Raw genomic sequence first — 20,076 nt, 5'->3', positions numbered from 1 at the left:
ATGTATATGCTAATATAGTATTTATAATTTAAATATAAAATATAATATATATAAAATATATATTCTTTTGTCTTTTTATTTTCTTGTCATTTATATATATATATATATATATATAAAAATTCTATTTAGCTTTTTATTTTTATTGAATTTATTTTAGTTTTTAATGTTAGCACTCATTTTTTTTTTCAGTTAGTTTCCAAAGCAATATTTTTAATTTTCTTTAATTTTTTAAGTATATATATAATATATATTTTGTATTTATGTGCGTATGTGTGTTTTACTTTACTTCAGCTTTATTTAAAAGAGTGAAAACATTGTTTTAGTAGTTTTAATAAAAAATAACAACAGTTTTTAACATTAAAACATTTAGACTTTTAATGTAATACAATTAGAAATTTAAATTGACTTTTTTTATTTTCCACATTTTAAATGTATTAAACATTTACAGTTTTGATAATTTATTTTTATCTCAGTGTTTCGACAGAAGGATTGGGTGTACTTTTCTTGTGTTCATAAAATGACATGATACATGTAATTGATATAATAACTATTGTTATTATTAACAATTGTAATAATGAATTATCTTTTACCATGCAAATGATTCATGTTTTTTTTTTTTTTTTTTTTTTTCAGCATAAGGACGAGTGCACTGCAGAAGATCAGGGCCCGAGCATCAAGAACTTGGACTTCTGGCCCAAACTCATCACCCTCATTGTGTCCATCACTGAGGAGGACCGTAACTCTTACACCCCTGTCCTAAACCAGTGAGTGTGCACGCAAACCTGAATATATACACCTCATCTAACTCTATTGTCCTGCCATCATGTGACCATCTGTTCCTGTTTCTCCTCAGGTTTCCTCAGGAACTGAACGTTGGGAAGTTGAGTGCAGAGGTCATGTGGAATCAGTTCTCTCAGGATATGAAATACGCCATGGAAGGTCAGTAACAGTTCTGTCCAATGATTTGGTAAATCAGAGATACTAACTTCTTTAAACTTCAAACTAAAATCTCGTGTGTCATCCTTTTTTTTTGTTTAGCCACCAAATGTTGTTCATATTCAATTATTCTTGCTCCATAGAACATGAGAAACACCGACTATGTAAGAGCGCAGACTACATGAACCTGCACTTCAAGGTCAAATGGCTGTATAACGAATATGTGAAGGATTTGCCAGCCTTCAAAGGAGTTGTGCCTGAATACCCGACGTGAGTGAGCTCTTCATCATCTCAACTACCAAACCCATTCAGAAGCAAAAGCATTTTTTGATATTTGTTAACATCAGGGGCCAGATTTACTAAGCAGGGCAGATTAGTGACAGCGCAATTCCACAAAGGCATCGATGGGAGTGAAAAGTTCTGCGCGTGATCTACTGACGACACGCAAATTAAACAACACTAATGCAGCCGGATAATTTCCATAATGACCAACGCAATCTACCAAGAGCAGCGCAAATTAGCGTCTGGTTTAAGACATGCTTTTTTTGGCCGTTAAATATCGGCGCAAACACCAGTAAATTAACGAGCGCAAACCTTAGAAAATCACCTTGTGTGATTCATTTAAATACTCTCCTCCCATAAATTTTGCATCTGAAAGGGAAACTTCTACAAATGCATATGCAATAAGTTCAGCCGCAAAAATAACACTGTCCGCGCCTTTTCAGCGCTCATTTTTCACTGCATGTTTAGTAAATCCTGATTTTTTTAACGGTTATTGATTACTGTTTTTTAACGGTTTGCGCTGGCGGTTTGTAAATCTGGCTATATGTCTTTTGTTTTCCAGGTGGTTCCAGCAGTTTGTGCTGCAGTGGCTGGATGAGAACGAGGATGTGTCCATGGAGTTCATGCATGGAGCCCTGGAGAGAGATAAAAAAGATGGAGTAAGATGTTTTTCAGTGCAATTTCCCTCTAATAGCCTGTTATCTTTCACAAATTATCACAGAAGTGTTTCTTGGGCTTTATGGCGCTCTTGCGCCCACAATCCGGTCGTTTTGCCTTTCAAAACTGTTGAAGAGTTCAAAAGTTTTGCCACATGCAAGTATTTTCAGAGTAATTTTAGATTGAAATGAGTTTCTTCCTGCTTGGATTGTGTCTGCATAATGAGGGATACATCTTTCAAATTGTCCAGTAATCGTTCTTTGCCCTTGACATTTAGCAATTGGCGAGTGTTAAATTTGGACACAAAACTGAATGGAAATGGCATTTAAATGACGTGCTTCTATCTCCTCTACAGTTCCAGCAGACGTCAGAGCATGCTCTCTTCTCCTGCTCGGTGGTGGACGTCTTCACCCAGCTCAACCAGAGCTTTGAGATCATCAAGAAACTGGAGTGTCCCGACCCCAAAGTCATGGCCCTCTACAGCCGGCGTTTCGCCAAGGTGGACCAGCGTCCCTCCTAATCTGATTACAAATAGATTCATGTCAGAACAAACGTCGACTGTCAGAGCATCATCTCGTTTCTAGAATTATCTGCGATTTCTGAGAGACGGCCCATTTTTAGCCAAAGGGCATCTTGGTGCGGAGCAGATGAAGAATATCAATGGTGCATAAACATTTGTCTGAAAGAATGAGATGCTGTTGTAATCAAATGAAAGCGCTTAATGCAGGCCTTTCCATTAAGCTTCAGTCAGTCCCCAGACCAAGCCTCTGATAGAAATGTATAGTCCCCTCAAGAATGTTTATGGGACATGTGGAGAGTTTATTGGGCTGATGTCCAGCAGTTTTATGGTAGCAGGCACAGAGCGCCGAGCGCTGAGATGGCCCCAGAGAGCTTCTACTAGATTTCCTGAAATGCTTTTTCATTTGTTTGGTTGGTAATGCTATTACCAAGACATTTTGACTTTTGAAAAACGTTAAGCTCGGTTCTTATTCCTTTGTCTTCACAGACCATTGACAAAGTCCTCCTGCAGTACAGTGCCATTTTGAAGAAGAGCTTCCCGTCCTATTGTGATAAGGAGAAGATTGTAAGTTGTTCTCTTGGTAGTTGACATTGACATTTCTGTTAGTTTGCTGTCTTTTCTAATACATCTCTCTCTCTGCTCTTTCATTTGTAAAGTATTCATCCTTTGGATTATCCATTATCACATGGTCACTAAATTATAAACCAGTTTTGATTTATTTATTTTAAAAAAAATCTATTTATTTAAATGTATGTATCTTATTAATTTGTAAATAAATATAATACATATATTCTATTACATTATATAAGTCATTTTAATACATATTTTAGATTTCACATTTGAGAAAATTAAATAAATAATATGAAATGTTTTATTTAACCTAAAATATGCACATAAGTATTAAAATTACTAATCATATATTTGATTCCATATATTTATATTCTAAGTAGTTTTAATACTTATGCATATTTTAGGTTAAGTAAAACATTTCATATTATTTATTTAATTTTCTCAAATGTGAAATCTAAAATATGTATTAAAATGACTTAGCCTATATAATGTAATAGAATATAAATATATGGAATCAAATATATAATATTACATTATATAAGTAATTTTAATACTTGTGCATATTTTAGATTTCACATTTGAGAAAATTAAATAAATAATACAAAATGTTTTATTAAACCTAAATGCATAAGTATTCAAATTACTAATAGAATGTAACTAATAGAATATAAATATATGGAATCAAATATATAAAGTATAATATCATAGAAGTTACATTATATTGATCATTTTAATTTTAGGTTAAATTAAAAAAAAGTTAGTTATTTACATCCATGTTGATATTAAAATATTTAGTCTGCCTCTGTTTGCTTGCATTTGAAGCATTTTTTTTTTTCTTCTTCTAATAAATCTGTCTGTGTCTCTCTGTTTGTCCTCAGCCATGCGTCTTGATGAATAATGTCCAGCAGCTGCGTGTCCAGCTTGAGAAGATGTTTGAATCTATGGGTGCCAAACAGGTAGGAGAGCAGCAGAGAAAGGTGACCTTTCCTAAAGCACAGGAGTCATTTGTCTGGGACATCAGAGGACATCAGGGGCCTGTATTCTCTCCCTGCATATTAAGAGAAATCTTTCCCATGTGTATCCGCATGGGCTTGATGCAGCGTTGTCGTCTTGTCATTTATAAAAATCAACGTTTCGCTTACAGGTTCCTTTTAGGAATTATATAAATATCAAAGTGTTTCACAGATGTTATTTTTTTACTTTGATAATATCATTAGATTTAGCTCGTGTTGCATTCATTACAGTTTTGGCTGATGTTAAAGCAGCATTTGTGTCTTTCCTCATCAGATCGCCTCAGAGGAAGCCAGGGTATGACTAGACCGCTCTAGAATTAGTAGAGTAGTGTTAGTTTTAGCTGTTGTGAATGTCAATCTGACGGTTTGAACATGATAGCAGACTTCAGAAATATATAGCATAAATCATGTGATTTAACATATATATTTTTTAAATAAAGATGGATTCAAAAGTGGACTCTGGGGATGAGGTGGAGGAGGAGGAGGAGGTGGGTACACAGAAATGTTGTGTCCCGAAATGCACATATCTGTATGTGTGCTCCTGAAGGCATTTCACTTGTTTTCCGTCTGTCATTAATCAGGTTATTGAGGCAAATGTGGAAGATGGCAAGGTGGGTACAAGTAGGCTAGATGTGATTCTGCCAGATATTAATAAATAATTTCAGTCCTGGCAACTTTTCCATACTCCATTCTAGTAAAACCATTAACATAGAATTAATATTAGAAAAGATTTGTAGTTTTGAATGTAGAGTAGTTGCTTGTGTTGTGTGTGGAACGTGTGCTTGATTAGAAGCCTGATGTCTTGAATCCTGTTGGATCAGATGGCTTAGAATGCGTTTGGTTGTGTTCATTTGGGGTGGATGAGAGATTGAGGTTAGCCTGTGTGTGTGTGTGTGTGTGTGTGGTCCTGGTAAATCCTATTTTATGGGGACCAACTGTCCACAAAAAAATAGTAATACCAGTCATTTTTTACCTTGTGTGGCTTTTTTTTGGTCCCCATGAGTAAAATAGCTTATAAATCATCCAGAATGTTTTTTAATGTAAAAATGTCGAATGTTTTCTGTGGTGGTGGATAGGTTTAGGGTCAGGGGGCAGAATATAGTACAGTATAAAAATCATTATGTCTATGGAGAGTCCCCATAAATCATGGAAACCCATGTGTGTGTGTTGTGGCATTAGTGTGAGCCGGTCTCAGGCTGAGTAGTTAAGGATTAGTGAAGTCTTGCTTGTGTTTCTGTGCATGAGACAGTGGCATCGAGCTCTCCACATTGCTGATCGGTTTATTTTCTTTTTGCTTTTTATACGTTTGTTCGATTCGTTGTACGGCAGCGTTTAGAAATCTCAGTCAGTTTCAGATTGTTGTGGTTGACTTAAGTGTACATTTGTTTTATGGCTCCCTTTTTCTTTGTAAATAATTTATTATTTAAAAAAAAGACAATGTAGTGTCTATCATTGGTTGTTTTCAAAAACTGTGAATAATTCTGAATATGCATTTGTTTTTCGGTTAAAATCCTTAGGCTTAGGGTAAGGTCAAAAAAAGTTTTACTAAAAAAGTAAAATAAAAGTAAGAGAATATTTTCAGAGAATATGTCTTGGAAGTTAATTAAAAATGTAAGATTTATTAAAGTATATAAAGTTTATTTATATTGTCAAGTTGTTTTTAAATATAAATATCACTAGCTTTTGTCAGAATTGTGCTAAAAAAAAAACTATTTGCCAGTGAAAATGAAACTCATATTTAATTTTCAAATATATTTTCTGAAACATGTTTTAATATCTTATCCAATTTTACTTCTGAAGTATATTTATTAGGTTTTTATAGTGTATCAATATATTTTTTTACTGAAAAATAAGTAAACAATATTTATTCATTTATTTATTATGGTAAGATGTTTGTGTTCTTGGCAGGTCTTTATTGCTTAATGATTCCGCGTTATTAGAGATATATATTAATTACTTGACAATAGAAAAACATCTTTCTGTCTTTCTCTCTCTCTCTCTCTCTCTCTCTCTCTCTCTCTCTCTCTCTCATATATATATATATATATATATATATATATATATCTCATGTGATATCAGAGCTTATAAGGTGGTTCTGAAGGAAGCTTGACCCATTTCCTTTTTTTCAAGATGTAAATAGTGTATCTCAGAAATCAAATGTATCTCAGGTTTACTCTGCAGTGACATCTGCTGGCCAGATTTCTCCACAGCTCATTGCTTAGGAAGGTGGTACATTACGAGAAGCTTGTATTTGTATGGGCGTCACACATTAGCTTCAGTACTTCAGTTCTGACTGTATGATCTGGCTTCTGTCCCCAGCTGGAAGAGAGTGAGGATGAGGAGGACGAGTTACAGGAGGTTTGTTATTGGATCATGCGTGCTGGATTCATGGTTGTGTTTCATCCGTTATTGTCCGTTTAATCCAGCAATCTCCCAAGTGCCCCGTTCCAGCCCACAGACACGCTGCTGTCCCGTGTCTGAACTGTGTGTGAACTCCCATCCGAGCCTCAGCCCCTCCCCTCCCCCCGTGAAGCCTTTAACAGTGGCTCACTGTGACCTTCATGTGTCTTGTAGGGGAATTTATTACATTCTCTTCATACCCTCCCTCCACCAAAGATCATCTCAAACCCTCAATATGAATTTACAGACTAAATTTCAAATGAAAAAAAAAAAGGCATAAATAATAGCAGGCTTTATATAACAGCTTGTATGTAATGTACACTGCTGTTCAAAAGTTTGGGGTCAGTACGAATATCTTTTTCGAAACCAATTAATACTTGTATTTAGCAAGGATGCATAAAATTGATTAAAATTAAAACGTTTATAACATTAAAAAAACTTTTATATTTCAAATAAATACTGTTCTTGTGAACTGTCTATTCAAAAGAATCCTTTAAAAAAATGTATTATGATTTCCACAAAAATATTAAGCAGCACAACTGTTTTCAACATTTATAATAAGAAATGTTTCTTGAGCATCAAATCAGTGTATCAGAATGATTCCTGGAGGATCATGTGACTCTGAATACTGGAGTAATGATGCTGAAAATTCTTTGCCGTCACAATAAATTACATTTTAACATATTAAAACAGAAAAGTTATTTTAAACAAGTTCACAATATTGTTTTACTGTATTTTTGATCAAATAAATGCATACTTGCATAAGAGACTTTTCAAAAATATGTTTAACAGTAGTTTATAATTACAATTTATATATTTTGAATAATAGACGTATTATACCACTTGATGTATTTCATGTTAAAAATTTATTAATTTCATAACTGTTCAAAAATTGCACACCTCATTTAAAAACCTGAGGTGGGCTAAATAATTTGTTGAAAAAACTAAAAAAATTATTATTTTCCCCCCTATTTATTCTGTTTTCATATTGAGCCTAATGGAATATCATATATTATATTCACTCTTTTAACCATCACCCTAGTGTTGCTCCCTAAACAGCACAGTAATTGTTTTACTGTATCTCTATATGAGAGGTGGACAATTAAAGTCTATTTTTTTCTTAACCTTGCCCATAGACGGAGATCTCGGAGGACAAGGTGTGTATTGAGTCCCTTGAGTCGCTTCTTGATTTTGTTTTTATTTTTTGTATATTACACATTCAAAAATGCATCTTGATTTGCACTTGGTACTTAATTCTACAACATCTCTTTATATCTATGAAAAGCCTGAGAAAGCTGACAGGAAGCAGAAGGTGAGGCACAGACTTGCTCATTCAAGCAATCCTCTTAACATATCCAGATTTTGTCTCAACCTTCCTATTGGTCCAGAAATCAAGCAACATAACCTTTAATTTCATTGAAAGAATGAGAGATTGTGCATTAGCATGAGCAAGTGTTGATCATTTCGGGATTGGTTGATTGTGCTACAGCAACAGCATTTTGGGCCAATAGGACTATCGTATGCAAATTCCCCTGACTTTGATTGCCCGTGATTGGGCGAACATGAGTTCAGCAGTATAGAGCGCTGCAGTGATGATGTATTTTTAGGCCAATCCTGAAAGTTCGCATCTCCCTGGTTCCCTCGACAAAAACCCATAGTATTTTTCCATTGGCTTTTGGATTATTGAAGTAATAACCTCTGTGGCAAAACAAAAGTTTGTGATTCTTATACGTTTTGTTCACCATGATGATCTTCACAATTAATCAAACCTTTTATGATTTTAGATGGTTAAATACAATCACCAAAAGTAAAAACTAAACCTAGGCAATTAACGGATTAAACTACGGTCTCATGACTTCAACATCACCATCCCTAAGCTCGCGACAACTAACCCTGAAAGGACGTGTTATAATAGTTTGCAAGAGTGCAATTATAAACACAATGTGTGTGTTAAAGCGGAATAGTGAGTAGATGAGTTTACCTGTTCGGCGTGATGACGTGTAATGTTCCTGACAACCTCTGGAGTCCCATTCAGACACTTGTTGGAAACCGCCTTTTACAAGACATGTGAAACCTCAAAATCACACATAGAATAAAAACATTGAGCTTGTGTTCACCACAGACTTTATTTCAGGCATTTAACCAAAAACTCAAAACTACCCAGTGTCTTCAGGACAATGGAACCGGAAGTGCTGAACTGCGAACTCATTTCTTGGTTTTGGCCTACAAAAATATGTTGTCCCAGTCTGCAGTACTACATGCTATAGACATTACATACTAATAGTATTATATTAGTAATAGTAATATAATCTAGTTCACCAGAATGATTTAACCCATCAGCCCTCCCTCCTTTTCAATTCTGCTGATTAGTCTAGTTCATTTATGTGGTTATGACATAATTGTTCAAAATGAATGAGAGCTAAACGTGTTCCTTTACTTTGCTCTTTCTGAAGGTGGTGTACAGCAATAAACAGGTGGGTTACGCAGCCTGTGCTGTCATGGTACACGTGTGTTTGTACGTGTTTGAGAGCTCATAAACGGAGCACATATACAATAGAGGAATCCAGTTCTGTGTTTCTTCATTTCCCCTCTCCTCTCACTGGGACTGTGTGAAGTTTCACAGGCTATTCATCACCGTAAACCATGTTATTTTTCACCACACCATCAGTGAAGCATCGGGGGTTATGAGAGTGGTGTTTGTGCACCGGGTGAAATGATGTGACGCTGGAGAGTCACTGAACTAACTCGTGCTGTCTGTGTGTGTCTGCAGCTGGACACCGAGGCCAGTGACATCCTGAATGATCTGCAGGTCAAGCTGAACAACGTCCTGGACGAGCTGAGCAGCACATTTGGAAACACGTCAGTGTTTAAATATCATATATACACATGGGTGAATAACATGAAAACAGACAGTACGGTGTAATATTAAGAAACAATTATAGGTTTAGGAATAGGGTTCAGTTTAGGATTAGTTGCACTATGCATATTTTAATGTTATTACAATAGTAAGTACACGTAACATGTAAAATAAAGTGTTACCAAAACCTGTAATACAATGGAATTGGTTTGTTCAAATAAGCATAAACAAAATGTAGTGCAACAAATACCATGATATAAATACTTAACTTAATAAGAACTATTATTATAAATAAATGGATATATCTATTTATTATATATTTTTTATATCTTCACTCTTTGTTGAGTAAAGATTAAAAAGTCCTTAATTGATTTAAATGAAAAAGACATTAATTTCACACGTTTGCAGTCCAGCACGTGTCTTCTTCATGCTAGACTCTGATCTTCCTCTGTAGTTTCCAGAGCCGCATCGATGACTGTATGCGGCAGATGTCCAGTCTGCTGTACCAGATCAAAGGTCCCGTCAACGCCGACAGCCGTAACCAGGTGGAGGCCGACTCAGATAACATGCTGCGGCCACTGATGGACTTCCTGGATGCAAAGTCAGTGAAAAACTCCTCACCTGTACAGAAACTACCATTAGTGTACCTGAAGCCTGCCCTGACCTGTGTGTATTTGTGAACAGTTTGATGCTGTTTGCCTCGGTGTGTGAGAAAACTGTGCTGAAGAGAGTGCTGAAGGAGCTGTGGAGGATCGTGATGAACAGTCTTGAGAAGACCATCATCCTTCCTCAGGGCAATGACACCTTCGTAAGACCTGCAAGAGACTCACACTTTTTCCAGACACTGCTGTCTAAATCAAGTGATTTAGTTAGCCAAAAAATGTTAGATGGACCCTAAATGCTTAATTTTAAGAGCCAGTCGTATTATCTAATATTATCATCGTCTTAAAAAGTAAAATGTTAACATGCAAAATCCCTGTTTTCCATGTAAAGATTTCCACAAACACAATGCTGTAACACTTTTTCTCTTTCTGGCAGGGAATGATATTTTCAGCGGCTAAAGAACTGGGTCATCTCTCCAAACTCAAGGTACCGCTCTAGGCTTGTTTAATCCGGACTATGATCTCTTTTAACCAGCTCTGAGTTCAGGAAGAGAATATAGATGAAGAGTCTCAATTTAAATTGTTTCTGTATCCTGGTCAGGGCTCGAAAACAAACAAACTTTTAACCGGAACGTAAGAAAAAACAAAAACGAGATCAGGTTTAATCCTTCTGAACAGAAACGCTTATTTAAAATGACCATTAACTGGTTAATAATGTTATCTTAGCGTTCTGTTTAATATTTTAATTTGGCAGTCAACCAATCATGAATTAAAATAGTACGGCCTATGCAAATGTGACAGTGTGACTTCCAGCGTGAGTGAAATACCCGCGCTCAGTTGTCAAGTCATCATAGTCGCTGACATTAGCTTTTGGATCTCAGGAGTTTTTCCAAGGAAATGTCACTTACCGTTTAAGCATTACAATTAAGTGAAAACGAATGGCAGGTAATATCCAGCATGGTGTGTGTTTTCAAACCAGTGAAAATTGCAGGTTAGTGTAGGACCACTACTATTCAGGAAATAAATAAAAAATATTTTTTTACAAATAATTAAACACCATGTTGTCCAACATTTGTGGCTTCATTTGTGGTCTGACACTTGCATGTGTCATTATATTATTAGTATTTGACCAAAACCAAGCTCAAATGGAGTTACAATGTTTTTCACCAGTGAATGTCGGAGATTTGTGTTTTTTCAGTCATTAGGAAACGTCCGTATCTGAGGCATTAAATGCATTGCATCACGTTTTCATCAACTAACTCAGTTAAAAAAACTGAGCTCAGTTAAAAAAAAAGAAATGCTATGCACTGGCAGTTCATTTTTGTTCTTGTAATTTTTACATTTTATTTCCTGTATTTGTGGTCATATAAATAACCACATTGTGACCTTACATTTCGCAAATCTTCTTGTAATTGCAACTTCATTTCTAGTCATTGCAACTTTATTTCTTGTAATTGTGTTTTTCTTCTTGTAACTGTGACTTTATATGCGACAACGTGACCTTGCATATCACAATTGCAATTTTATTTACAACTTTCTTTATTTCTTGTCAACACAACTTTATTTCTTGTAATTGTGTTTTTCTTCTTGTAATTGTGACTTTATATGCTACAATGTGACCTTTACATCTCACAGTTGCAACTTTATTTCTCAAAATTCCAACTGTATTAACAATTATTATTATAATTATTTACACTGAGGCAGAAACGGGTTTCCATAGGTTTCTGATGTCAGAAATCCAGAAACATTAAAACATTACCGCCTCTAGTCAATGACATCTATTCAGGGTTCAGATACTCCTGTCCATTGAGGTGATGATAAGGAAACAGTTGTAGAGTTTTGGTTTGCGTCAGAGTTTGTTTTTTGTATTGTGTTTTTTTTTTTAAACAGTTTTTGCCTCTGCAGGATCACATGTCTGGTGACGCAAAAAGCCTGACGCCCAAGCAGTGCGCGGTCATGGACGTGGCCCTCGATACCATAAAGGTATAAATTATGTTTTCTTTAAAACAGCTGCAAAGTTCCATGTTGTTTTCAAAATTAATCTTTGGTTATCCTCCGTAGCAATACTTCCATGCTGGAGGAAATGGACTGAAGAAGGCCTTCCTGGAGAAGAGTCCTGAACTGTCCTCACTGAGACATGCACTGTCCCTCTATACCCAGACCACCGACACACTCATCAAGACCTTCGTTACTTCTCAGCATGCTCAAGGTAAACGCATATAGTAACACATCCACACTTTTTTCATAAATATAGCATCATAATATCAATTTTAAAGCAATAGTATGACAATTCAGTCATCATTTGCGCATGTTGTTCCAAGCCTGTTCAAACCTGTAAGACTGACTTACTTCCGTGGAACATAAAAGTTCACACTGTTTTTTCCATTTAGTGATATAACGTCACTGATCACTCTCACATATCCTCCAATTCATATATTTTGATATCTTAAAGATTAGTTTAAGCAATGCTTCACTAGGTGTCAGTATTGAGCTGTGGATAACTGTAGACGGGACTCGTTTGAATACAGAAACCTCTTGCTCTCGTCAAGCTTTATCTGTCTCTCACTGCTTAATGTGGCTACTGTCCATGTTTCTCTGTTGTTGTTCTTGTTGTTAATGCTTTGCTTTTGATCGTTGTCTCTTTCACTGCTGCTTCTGCCTGTGTCTGCCCCAAGTGCATAATGGGAAGGGTATGAGGATAACACCTAGTGAGAAAATGCAGCCCTCCAAGGGTAGGTCACCACAGACTCCCTGAGACCTGAATACCCTCACAGCCCGTTTCTCCAGATCCGTTCCTACATTTGTTTTGGGTTCATTTTTTGAGCACTATGATGTCATATTGCTCATGCTCCGCCCACAACCACTGACGGACTGTCCCGTATTAGCATATTTCTGCCCTCAGCCATTCGACACCCCCCATGGAAGAGAGGGGTGGGGTGAGCAGTTGCTCATTATCATTTAAAGAGACAATTAAAAAGGGTGTTGTTTTACACAACCATTGAGAAATTTTAACCAAAGTACATTACAAACTTTACATCATCAATCATACCAATTTGTGGAAAATGGGCATCCGATGACCCCTTTAAAATCTCCTCCACCGTGCATGTGAGGCCTTTGTTTCTGTGTGTGTGTGTCTTAACCCTAACTTAACCCTACTTAACCCTAATTTGGTACTCCAAAGTGAGCTAAACCTGACAGAACCTCATTTTGGGTATAATTGAGGGTTTTCTGAGACAGAATTTTAACAGATTTTCTTTCTTTCTGGTTAGGTTATAGTATTTATAACTTCTCAATATATAAAAAAGCAGAAGTCTATATGATCCCCATTTAGATAACTAAGTAAATATATCTGTGTGTTTAGGCTCAGGAGTTGATAAACCAGTAGGGGAAGTATCCATACAGATCGACCTCTTTACTCACCCGGGCACAGGAGAGCATAAAGTTACAGTTAAAGGTATGTCTTACTGCATTTTTATCTGTTTTAAGTGGGCTTGTTTTCTGTTCCACAAGTGTATTGTCTGATGGCGGAATTACATTTTTCTGTGTCTAGTTGTGGCTGCAAACGATCTGAAGTGGCAGACGTCTGGGATGTTTCGGCCGTTTGTGGAGGCCACCATGATCGGCCCTCATCTCAGCGACAAGAAGCGCAGGTTCACCACCAAATCAAAGAACAACAGCTGGGCGCCCAAATTCAACGAGACCTTCCATTTGTGAGTGCAAAACCTAGTCATTCAGGACAAATTAGATTAATGAACAACGGTACAGTAAACAATGATGCGTGAGGAATTAAATGAGACCACAAAATGGATGCATCTCTCTCTTTCACATGTATGTATGTATGTATGGATGGATGGATTATAGATGGATAGATAGAAGAGTAGATGGATGGATGGATTATAGATGGATAGATAGAAGTGTAGATGGATGGATGGATTATAGATGGATAGATAGAAGTGTAGATGAATGGATGGATGGATAGAAGTGTGGATGGATGAATATAAGTGTGGATGGATGGATGGATGGATGAATGAGTGGATGGTTGGATGAATGGATTAATGAATGGATGGATGGATGGATGGATGAATGAGTGGATGGATGGATGGACGGATGAATGAGTGGATGGATGGATAAATGAGTGGATGGATGGATGGATGAATGAGTGGATGGATGGATGAATGAGTGGATGGATGGATGGATGAATGAATGAGTGGATGGATGGATGGATGGATGAATGAGTGGATGGATGGATGGATGAATGAGTGGATGGATGAATGAGTGGATGGATGGATGGATGAATGAGTGGATGGATGGATGAATGAGTGGATCAATCAATCAATCAATCAATCAAATTTTATTTTTTTATAGCGCCTTACAACAGCCAAAAGGTGCACAAGGCGCTTTCCAATAAAAACATCAATAGACAACATAAAAACGGGAAAAAACAAAACACAAATATTAGCCAGAGTCGGAGGTTACGTGTTAAAAGCTTGTCTGAACAGATGAGTTTTCAACTGCGATTTAAAAACACTCAACACGGTGATGCTTCGTAGAAGTGTTGGTAAAGCGTTCCACAGATTAGGGCCCTGGACAGCAAATGACCGGCCTCCAAACTTTTTATATTTAAATTTTGGAATGACCAGAGAGATGTGTTCAGATGAGCGGAGAGTTCTGGGTGGATGATAGACCGTTACTTAATCGGCGAGGTAGACCGGGGCCAGACCATTGATGGCCTTGAACACGAACAGCAGGACCTTATACTCCACCCTAAACCGTATTGGGAGCCAGTGGAGCGAGCGGAGGACGGGGGTGATGTGCGAGCGTTTGGAGGTGTTGGTGAGGAGACGTGCTGCCGCGTTTTGAACCAGTTGAAGCCGATTAAGAAGTGATTGATTAAGTCCAGTGTAGAGGGCATTACAGTAGTCTATCCTCGAGCTGATAAAGGCATGAATGACTTTTTCAAGGTCAGCTCGGGACAAGAATGGTTTGACCTTACTGAGAAGCCTTAGCTGGTAAAAGCTCGCCTTAACAACTGCACTAATCTGTTTGTCGTACTGCAAATTTTTGTCAAAAATAACACCCAAGTTACGCACAGTGGGTGCAAACTGAGGTGTAAGAGGACCAAAACTGAAAGAACTATTGGGTGAGTCAGGGCTGAACAGGATGTACTCCGTCTTTCCTTCATTCAAATGAAGGAAATTCTGGGAAAGCCACTGCTTAATGTCCTTAAGGCAGTTATAAAGGGGGTCCAGCGCAGAACGATTGTTCAGAATCACAGGAAGGTAGATCTGGAGGTCGTCTGCATAGAAATGAAAATGAACGTTGTGATTGGAGATGAGTTGTCCAAGTGGCAGCATATAGAGAGAGAACAGAACAGGACCGAGAATGGATCCTTGAGGCACACCGGATGACAGAGGGGCAGATGAGGAGGAAAAGTCGTCAAGCATTACTGAAAAAGTTCTGTTAGTGAGATATGAGGAGAACCACTTGAGCACTGCGCCCTGCAAACCAACAAAATGTTGAAGACGGGAGATGAGGATGGAATGATCCACGGTGTCAAATGCAGCGGTAAGGTCCAGTAGTACCAAAACCACAGAGCTTTTACTATCCAGAGCTCCAAGGATGTCATCATGGACCCTCAGTAGCGCTGATTCAGTGCTATGTCTGGACCTGAAACCGGACAACAGCAGGAGCTTGTGTGATAGTTTGCCTAACAGATGAAACCTTGTCCAAAAAGTGTTGTTTGAATGCATTGCATGTATTTTCTGATACATCATTCAAAACAACAGACACCGGATTAATGACAGAATTAATAGTGCTAAGCAGGATTCCAGGGCGGTGGCTATTGCTATTGATGAGATTAGAAAGGTACTGTCTTTTAGCTTCCGTCACTGCTCTCTGATAGGTGGCAAGACTGTCTCTAAACATCTCCAGTGACACCTGCAGCCTATCCTTCTTCCATTTACGCTCAGCCTGTCTACACTGGCGCCTGAGGGCCCAAGTTGAATCATTGAGCCAGGGGTCCGATGGACCTTTGGTGGTCTTTACCTTGTAGGGCGCAACAGAGTCCATAATCTGGGAGCAGATGGTGTGGAAGGAGCAGAGAAGAAGGTCAGGACATAGAGGCGATGCCAGTTCAGCAGTGGAGACGATGTCAGAAACAGAGAAGGCAGCAACAAAGTTATCGACTGTAGATGGAGTAATAATGCGACGACGATGGGGGGCAGTGGATGAGGGAGCAGGAGGAACAGCACAGATGTCAAACCGTATGAGAGAGTGGTCAGAAATGGGAAAATCCAGAACCTCACAGTTCTAAGGTCAAGGGTATGACCTAACCTATGAGTGGGACGGGATATGGACTGGGTAAGGTCCAATGAATCTAAAAGTGCCTTAAAATCATTAGCAGGTTTATCAGAGGGGCAACAAACGTGAATTGATGGATGGATGGATGGATGAATGAGTGGATGGATGGATGAATGAGTGGATGGATGGATGGATGGATGGATGGATGGATGGATGGATGGATGGATGGATGGATGGATGGATGGATGGATGAGTGGATGAGTGGATAGAAGTGTGGATGGATGGTACGTTTTGATACGAATTTGGTACAATAGGAAAAATGGTCACACTTTAGCTCATGTCCAAATATGACTTTTGCCTAAAAAAAACTCCTAATCACTGCTTATTATTAGTTAGTAAGGTTGTTAAGTTTAGGTATTGTGTAGGATTAGGGATGTAGAATATGGTAATGCAGAATAGTTCATAGAATTGGACCCTAAACTAAAGTGTTAAATCCTAAACTAAAATCCACAATGCTAGGTTTCTTTTCATTTCTTTTGAACGAACAGTAGTGCAAATGTTCCACCTAGCGGCCTTGAGGTAGTTAGTGCTTAATACACTACAGGAGGCTGTACTGTACCAAGCAGTAAACACTACAGACCACTCTTGCATAGCTCATATTGTGTTGCAGGGCTGATAAAATCAATAGGTATTTGGCCACAATCAGCTACAAAACTGAAAAGCATGTTGTGTTATAAAAGTACAAAATAAATAGAATAATGAAAAATATAATTTGTGCATTAGGAGTGTTACAATTTGTTCCAAAGTGACATCCATCCCAAAGCCCAACCCTCCTATACTCAAATAGGAGCCTTTCAAAGTAAACTCCTTTGTCCGTGAGCGCAGAAAGACGCATTCGGCACATGCGCGCAATCTAGTGGACTTTGTTTTCAAGTGCCCATTGCCCTGTCCCAAATGGCACACTCCGGACTTGTGGACTTCCTCAGAGTCCACACTTTGGTGACGTCATGTAGTGCAGACTTATAGGGCCCTTGGCACGAGTCCACGAGGGTGCATTGAGAGGTATTTATGGGACAGACTCGATCGCCACGCCGGAAATAGGAAGACTGTCCGGTTGTTGTTTAAATATTATATTTCTACATTTACATATGACTCAGTAAAGCCCTGACATTCGGTTATATTTATTTAATGAATCATAATGCGATCGTAGCCTATTATTCAGTGCGCTATTTATGTTTTTAAATATAAATATATATTTATATTTATGTTTGAGACATCAACCGCTTGTTGATGACCATATGTTTGTATAAACTGTAGGTAATAACTGGTAAAATGTACACATAGGTTATAAAAATAATGATATTTACACTTAAATATTTTCTTCTCATCCATGTTAACGTGAGCGAAAGCTCCTCCCATTCGTTGTCTGATTGGCCTTTCGCAAATTCGCAAGGATTCCTGGGTAGTTAAAGTGCGTGAAGCCTGCATCCATGCGGGCTTCGCGGAAGACCGCTTCAAGGGTACAAAGGGGGCGCTGCTGAGCACACTTCAGAGCGTTACAATGATGAATGGGACGGTCTACGGACTCGTAGACTCAGCGAGCACGCGCAATTTAAGTCCACGAGACCGAAAGTCCACATCAAGTGCGCCATTTGGGACAGGGCCCAAGTCATTGTTCTTCTTCTGCGCTTTTCCCTGTTGTGACTGTTAGCAAAAAGCGTTGCATTACCGCGCGCCCCCTTCTGGATTGGAGTGTGAATCGCCTGTGACTCACTGTATTTGTTATCTGACTGTATGCACTGAACTGTGTAACAAGTAAATAATGAATTCCCCCTCTCTGTCTGCAGTATTCTTGGGAACGAGGATGGTCCGGAGTGTTACGAGCTGCAGGTGTGTGTGAAGGACTACTGCTTCGGCCGTGCAGACCGTGTGGTTGGTATCGCCGTCGTACAGTTGCGTGATGTCGCACCGAGGGCCAGCTGCGCCTGCTGGTGTCCGCTGGGTCCACGGGTACACATCGACGACACGGGCCTCACCGTCATGCGCATCCTCTCCCAGCGCTCGGGTGACGAGGTGGCCAAAGAGTTCGTGAAACTCAAGTCCGAGACCCGCTCGGCCGAGGAGGGGAGGTGAGGACGTTCTTTGACAGCCGAAGACAATCTGAAACTCGTTTAGTTATTGACGGATAAACAAAGGCTGGATTTCAACACTGTCACCCTTCTGTGTCCACATCAATGTTTTCGCTGCTCACTGACACACACCGGTGTACCACAGAGAAGGGCTTTCAGCGGCCATGTGACATTTTATGAAAGTGAATGGGGAGTCATCCTGATAAAAAGAAGAAAGACTTTGTTTTTTCCATATGTTGATATACAATGAGAAACACTCACACACCAAGCCACTGACAAACTAGCAATGGACTAGTCAGGGTAGATGCCATATTTGATGAAAAACGAGACTGTGATGGATGGACATACTGTACTGGGTTGTATTGTGCCTAACTTTTACCTAATCATGTTTGTTGTCCATTAGATATTTTTTTTAGAAATATGTATTTAAGTGAATTTAATGAAAACGGACCACATTTACCCCAAAACATACAATTATATATAATATAAAAATTTGAAATTATTACATTTGTAGAATTTTACATTTATAAAATGAATCCTGTATAGGACTGTTTTGACATTGGCATCATTTTTCTTGACTGTTAAGCTCATTTCACAATGATGTATTAATAGATGAATACTATACCATTTAAAAAATACAATTAATATTATACAATTATTAAAATTAAAATAAATAATGAAAAAATTCACAATGCAAATAATCTAACATATTATTTAAAAATAGACTAGTAAAATATAATTTCTTTTTTTTAATTCAGATTTTGGGGTGAATTTTGACCCTGACATTTATGAGATGCTTCCATTTTGTGATTCAGCCATTATTTATGTTTTCATTCATATAATAATCAACGTCAAGGCACACAACAGTAAAACCAGGCATGTCTCTCTCACAAACACTTTTGTGAACATGTTTGTGGAAAAATATTGTCTATCCCTGACTTAAGTTCCTATGAGTATTCAGAATGTTTGAATCTGAGATTTGACCTCCGACCATTAGAGGGCGCTGTGAGTGCGTGGGGACATTAGTTTGTAGAATACACAGATTCCACGTCTATTCATGCACTTTTTCCCTTTTGCGTTGTGTTTATTGCCTTATTTTGTTGATGCTGTGAATGTGTCAGTTTGAAATGTAATGATTATGATTGTTATGAATGTCGTGGCTCCTGAGACACAGTGTGTTAGTTTCCAAGGGGCCAGATCTCATTCACTTGGTGTTGTGGAGTGATTCGATGCATGAATCAGAGTAAGTAATCAAAATCGACAAGTCAAAAAAAAAGTGTTTGTAGAGAGATATCATGTACATTTCACATCATTTCCAAGTCTGCTCGCACGTGACGCATCCGTCAGCCGAAAGTGTGCCTTTGTTACAGGCTTTGCGGCCTCTCAGATGATGGATGACCTGTTTGCACCTCAACCCACAAATCTTCTGCCTCTTGCGGTCACCATTCGTTTCAAAGTGAGCGGTACTTCAGCCATCGTCTATGACCAGTAGGTGGCAGCAATAATCTCGAGTTCACATGTACACCTGCTTTTTGTTTTTGTCCAACGAAAGACAATGCAGCGGCATCGGACAGTATTGAAGCTAAAACGTGTGAATGCTTATGGGGTGTCGTGTAATACTTTTCAATGCTATTTATATAGTGGAAGGAGAGCATCAACTGGGAAGAGAAAATACGAAAGGTAACAAATATCTGATCAAGCTCAAATACGATAACTGATCAATTAAAGATAATGGTGAGGTTTCTTTTTCGTTTCAAAGCGGCCTTATTTTATTTGCTCTGATATTTTCTATTTAAATGATTTTAACACT

General features: G+C 38.1%; 1 protein-coding gene across 2 annotated transcripts in view; it reads left to right on the top strand.

Moving 5' to 3' along the window:
• LOC306991193 (protein unc-13 homolog B-like) overlaps positions 1-18,445 on the top strand; it is a 91,550-nt gene extending 73,105 nt beyond the window's left edge. Inside the window, exons 25-42 of one of the 2 annotated variants that reach the window (XM_079598826.1) lie at positions 634-764; positions 854-939; positions 1,080-1,206; positions 1,781-1,877; positions 2,231-2,374; positions 2,882-2,959; positions 3,844-3,921; positions 8,832-8,852; positions 9,149-9,237; positions 9,690-9,836; positions 9,920-10,043; positions 10,274-10,324; positions 11,743-11,820; positions 11,899-12,046; positions 12,513-12,569; positions 13,199-13,291; positions 13,388-13,547; positions 17,985-18,445. In XM_079598826.1, coding sequence (XP_079454952.1) covers positions 634-764; positions 854-939; positions 1,080-1,206; positions 1,781-1,877; positions 2,231-2,374; positions 2,882-2,959; positions 3,844-3,921; positions 8,832-8,852; positions 9,149-9,237; positions 9,690-9,836; positions 9,920-10,043; positions 10,274-10,324; positions 11,743-11,820; positions 11,899-12,046; positions 12,513-12,569; positions 13,199-13,291; positions 13,388-13,547; positions 17,985-18,270 — 1,995 coding nt within the window. In that variant the 3' untranslated portion in view covers positions 18,271-18,445. The remainder of the gene's footprint in view (positions 1-633; positions 765-853; positions 940-1,079; positions 1,207-1,780; positions 1,878-2,230; positions 2,375-2,881; positions 2,960-3,843; positions 3,922-8,831; positions 8,853-9,148; positions 9,238-9,689; positions 9,837-9,919; positions 10,044-10,273; positions 10,325-11,742; positions 11,821-11,898; positions 12,047-12,512; positions 12,570-13,198; positions 13,292-13,387; positions 13,548-17,984) is intronic. The other variant, XM_079598827.1, reaches the window with a different exon arrangement.
• Positions 18,446-20,076: the final 1,631 nt, after the last annotated feature.

Source organism: Phoxinus phoxinus, assembly GCF_949152265.1.
Source record: "Phoxinus phoxinus genome assembly, chromosome: 23".
Classification (NCBI taxonomy): Eukaryota; Metazoa; Chordata; class Actinopteri; order Cypriniformes; family Leuciscidae; genus Phoxinus; species Phoxinus phoxinus.
Note: the sequence above shows the minus strand (reverse complement) of the source record. Positions and strands in the feature narration are given on the sequence as shown.